The 5,048-nt window shown below is 37.3% G+C and overlaps 1 protein-coding gene across 1 annotated transcript in view; it reads right to left on the minus strand.

The window, feature by feature from the left end:
• RNF128 (ring finger protein 128, E3 ubiquitin protein ligase) overlaps positions 1–4,813 on the minus strand; it is a gene marked incomplete at its 5' end in the record, with an annotated part of 34,046 nt that extends 29,233 nt beyond the window's left edge. Inside the window, one exon of the mRNA XM_010832358.1 lies at positions 4,489–4,813. Within this exon, the coding sequence (XP_010830660.1) occupies positions 4,489–4,813 (325 nt within the window). The remainder of the gene's footprint in view (positions 1–4,488) is intronic.
• Positions 4,814–5,048: the final 235 nt, after the last annotated feature.

Here is a 5,048-nt window from a genome sequence, read left to right on the forward strand (position 1 = left end):
AAGGCAACGAAGGATGAAAATAGGCTCAGATAAATTATTCTTCTAGTCATAATAAGACCATTTAAGACATCTTTATATTGATGTAACAATTTAATTATGTTTACTCCCTTGATCTATGGCCACTTGAACTTTGTGATAACCTTGTAAAGAGCTATTTAAAGTAATGAACTACATCTAATTCTTCCTCAGGCTAGTCACTCTCCATTGACATCACATGCTGGGAGGTTTTAGTTCAGTTTCCCAATACATTTGATTATCATAAAATTTGTTTATATAAGGCAGCTGAATCTTACCAACAATACCAGTATTACACCATCACAATATTTGATGTAACCAGGTTTCATTTGGTTACAAAAGAAATTGGGAAGTATCACAGAAGTGTTTATTAAATCTTCCTAGAATAATTGTTCTTTGCCCACATATCAGATATCATGGACAAGTGTTATCACCAGCGGTGATGTCATTTCTAGGTTCCATGTTAGCTGAGGACAAAGCCCATCATTTGTTTCAAGTCACACTATTATACAGTTTTCCCACTGACTGTTGTGCAGCAAGACCATCTCCCTTCCATGGGGAAAACATGTGCATCATTCAGCATTATTCCTATACCTCATCTCATTGGTCCATCCTTTTGTAAAAGTCAGAGATCAATAATGTAAGTTACAATTTCACTCAGAAAATTTCCATAAGTTTGAGGATCTGCATGTGTCTCAAAGATGCTCTTCAACTTCCATAAGTAAAAATGAAAAGCCATTACCCCATGACTACTTGGATCTCCATTCGAAGTAAAATAGTTAACAGACCCTGTTGTGTCAGAGTATATGCTCTTTCCCAGTGCTGAATGCTAGCATTCTCTAGCATTATTATTGGCTTTGTGTGACCTTATTACCCAGTCTTTATCATCTTTCCAAGTAGATTCCCATTCTTTTATTTGCTCTTGGAAGATGATTCCTACAAATCTGTCTATGTCAGAGTAATTTCTTTTCTTCTGAAAGACACTTTTCACTAAAAGTGAATTCAGCTTGTTCCATTACACCAAGGCCAGCTTCTATTTCACCTAGAGCCCTCTTTGGTTTCACTGGCCGATGTTTAACCCAACATGTATCTTGTTTCCATTGAGTATTGATTGCTTGAATAAGGTTAAGGTACATGCACTGTATCCCCAAAATGCAGGGTGTCCCATGCCAGAGTCATGTGTATAGTGGTCACTCCCAAATTCAGTTTAGTCTGAGCATGCCATAAGGTTTTCCATACTCTTTCTTGTCTTCGGTTAGGGTAGTCCCCGGTGAAAACATGAATCCACCTGCTGCTGCTGCTGCTGCTAACTCACTTCAGTCGTGTCCAACTGTGCGATCCCATAGATGGCAGACCATTAGGCTCCTCTGTGCCTGGGATTCTCCAGGCAAGAACAATGGAGTGGCTTGCCATTTCCTTCTCCAATGCATGAAAGTGAAAAGTGAAAGGGAAGTCGCTCAGGGTCTGCCTCTTCGCGACTCCATGGACTGCAGCCTACCAGGCTCCTCCATCCATGGGATTTTCCAGGCAAGAGTACTGGAGTGGGGTGCCACTGCCTTCTCCCTGAATCCACCATATAATGCCTAATATGTTATTTTCATTCACAACCCATTGATACTTTTCATCTTGTTTAAAAGCTTTCCATCCACAAAACCAGGGATAATGTGTGTTCTTACACAGCATACTATGGCTTATCAGGCATACAACCACTACATGCTGTCCATTATACTTTGGCATTTTGGTCATCAAATTTATGGTTATACATTTATCGATTTGCCTCACATTATCTGCTATGTGTCAAAATGGTTCAGAGGGAAGACATACCCAAATAATTTAATGAATTCCTAATGTTCTAATGAAGGTAAATTTTTATAGCTCAGTTTCAGCACCATTTCGACCAGTGAAGTGGAGATAACGTAGTCAAATATTTAGTGATAGTTATAACTATCATATGCATCAAGCTCTACATCTTAAACATAGGAAGTTATGAAAATTAAATAACATGTAAATGACATTTCAGCACTCTCAAGTATATACAAGCAGAAGGGATCATCAGTCTCATATATTTAATCTTTTAGTCACCAAAGAATAATCAGATACAGCCCATTAAATAGTGAAAGATGCCCTCTCAAAGCCTTCTCTAAAAGGTGAGAAGTTTTAATGCTATTCTTAACTATTTGTACAGAAGTTAACTTTTCTAAGAAATAAAACTATGAAAATTACTTAAACCAGTGATGAGATCAGAGTTAAATATCAATGTAGCTTGTGCAATACCAGGTAGTTCTCTATGAACTATATTATTTGCTTATGGGGTTTAATGCCATGTTAACAGACTTCACATAGCACTTGAAGAACAGAAATACATACCTCACCATGAACATTCACAAACCAAACACTCTTCTTATTGTAACTATAACCTTTGAATAGTTCATTACACTGGACACCAATTTCTTTCCAGTCTCAGAGATAAAAACCAGCACAATATACAAATGTCAAATATTAACACAGTGTGAGACTACTGAATCGTCTGGCACAGGAATTTTAAACATCCTTTTGACCACAGCTAGTAACAGGCTGAACCTGCCACCAATGTGATAAGCTGCTGCTTTAAAGAGAAGTACAGAAGTCAATTAACTTTAAACATTGAGATAATCATCACTCCTTACCATATGCTGGTGTCTAAATCTTTACAAAGTTTTTATAGTAAGATTTTAATTTTTCACCTATTCCTAAGCTTATTTTCTTGCCGTCTAGAAATCCTCACTGCTCCCCCACTCTCAAATAAATTGGGTTCATCTTTGCTTATTGGAGAAAAAGTGCATGAAATGGTCAGAATCTGTCTTTGGAGAAACTTTTAAGTACATATAAAATATAATCTTGCCCCCCACTATGTGATCAGCTGAAAGCCTTAAAGTCCTAGTGAACATTCTGGAGAAGTGGTACACAGCTTTGCTGTTGTGTTTAGAATTCTTGAGAGGGAGAAGAGGTTAAGAAATGATTGTGGTGTGGATCAGAGTGGAAGTAAAGGAAGTGCTAAGAAGTAATCAGATCCTGGATACACAATGAAGGTAGAAACAAAGGACTTACTGATAGAGGTTATACAGGAAGTGAGAGAAAGAGAAAAATAAAGAATTAACTCCCAAGTTTTCTGGCCTGGGGTCAAAAGAAGTTCTTTTGAAAATGGAAGCAATTACTAGTGTGTTTGGGTGTCTACAGTAACAGAAGACAAAGCGGAGGATAGCGGGTATAGACACAGATGCAGAAATGTGGTAGAAGCTTGTGGAAGTACTCTTGATTACTTCAATTTTCTCAGTGGAATAAGACCCAAAATACAAGTTGAGAGTAAAACTGGAGGTAAGTACTAGAGGTTTGAAGAGAAAGGAATGTGTATGATTAGTCATCTATGAAAGAAGAAGAAATGGCTAAGAAAAGATGGTATGATTGTTGGGCAGCATTAAGCAAACTCACTCTGAGTTTGTGGTCACAAATTTAAAGTGAGATTAGCCAGTTGCAGAGATGCTAATATTTTTCTGCTACTTCAGCTAAGCAAAGAACAGGCACAGAATGGGTGGGAAGTAGGATACAATCAGGATTGGGTTTTGACAGCAAGTATAACAAAGAGAGAGAAGGGCCAAGGAAACTGAAGATACATGCATGGGAATGGCTATGGAAGTTGAGTTGAGTAAGGAAGAGAAGCGAGGATATCAGAGGGATGAGGGGCAGTTTAAAGGTAGTAGGATCAACATTAGACAAACAGGGACTTCCCTGTTCAATGATACTTCAGTATTTTTGTTCTATTATTTCTATACTCTGTACTTGTTTATACACCAATTGTTAATATATGGGAGAAATTATGACTCTGTCACTCTGTTTGGAATCAAGTACTATATTGTGAACAATTAGATCTTTACATTTGCCTACTCATAATATTCAGCCTAGTCTCTCTTCCCAGCCCTGCCCCCAAATGCAAATGAACACAGGCATAGGCACACAGGAGAAGGAAATGGCAACCCACTCTGGTATTCTTGCCTGGAGAATTCCATGGATAGGTAGAGGAGCCTGGCAGGCTGCAGTCCACGGGGTCTCAAGAGTGGGACACGACTTAGTGACTAAACCACCACCTCATACTTTCTAGTTTCTAAATTTTCTATATTGCATATGAAATGCTTTTGTCATTTAGAAAAATGTGCAAAAGGACATATGTATTTATACCCATATATACTTAAATGCTTGCTGTGCTCTCTAATAAAGTATTAGAAGATTTAACCCAGTAGGATTAAGGCCTTAGACCAGTTTCAGAAAATAAAAGATCTGAGAGTACAGATGCTGACATACTTTTAAAATCTACCAGTTTTCACAAAATACACGCATGGATCATTGTCCAGCAAGGGAAGCATATTAAAATGAATGATACTGAATCTACAATTAAAACAGTAAAATATTTTTAAATTGGAAGAAAGGATCATTACAAACCTGCTTTCTGCTTTGAGCTCTTGCATTCCGTAATCTTCGAGCAGAATAAAAGATAAAATAGCCCACAGTTGCCGCCGTAATAATGAAAAAGGACACAGAAACAAAAAAAATCGAATAGTGATTCACCCAAGGACCATGTTTTTTCCCTACTTCAATGACCATTGTTACTTGTATGCCTCTTTGAATAGATTGTAGAATTTTGGTGCCTTTCAGATTGCCAATCATGATTGCAACAATGTCTCCTGCACCTGTAAAAGAAAAGGAATTCAGTTTTAGTTTGGTAAAGCTAAAGTATAAAATTTTTCTTAGTATAAAAATCCAATTGCTAAAATGATTTTAAAGGACACTCAATGAGACAAAGGAAGGACAATCCTTCATTCAAGTAACATTTATTGGGCGCATATGTACACGTAAGTTACAGGGAATATAAGCATACTGAGACTTGGTTACTGACCTTAAGGAACTCATAGTTTAGTAAGGAAGCCATGATACTAATATATAATAAATACCTCCCCCCTTCTCAGGTTTGCTACATATAATTCAAAAGTATCAGATTTGGA

Source organism: Bison bison, unplaced genomic scaffold (genome assembly GCF_000754665.1).
Source record: "Bison bison bison isolate TAMUID 2011002044 unplaced genomic scaffold, Bison_UMD1.0 scf7180017860914, whole genome shotgun sequence".
Classification (NCBI taxonomy): domain Eukaryota; kingdom Metazoa; phylum Chordata; class Mammalia; order Artiodactyla; family Bovidae; genus Bison; species Bison bison.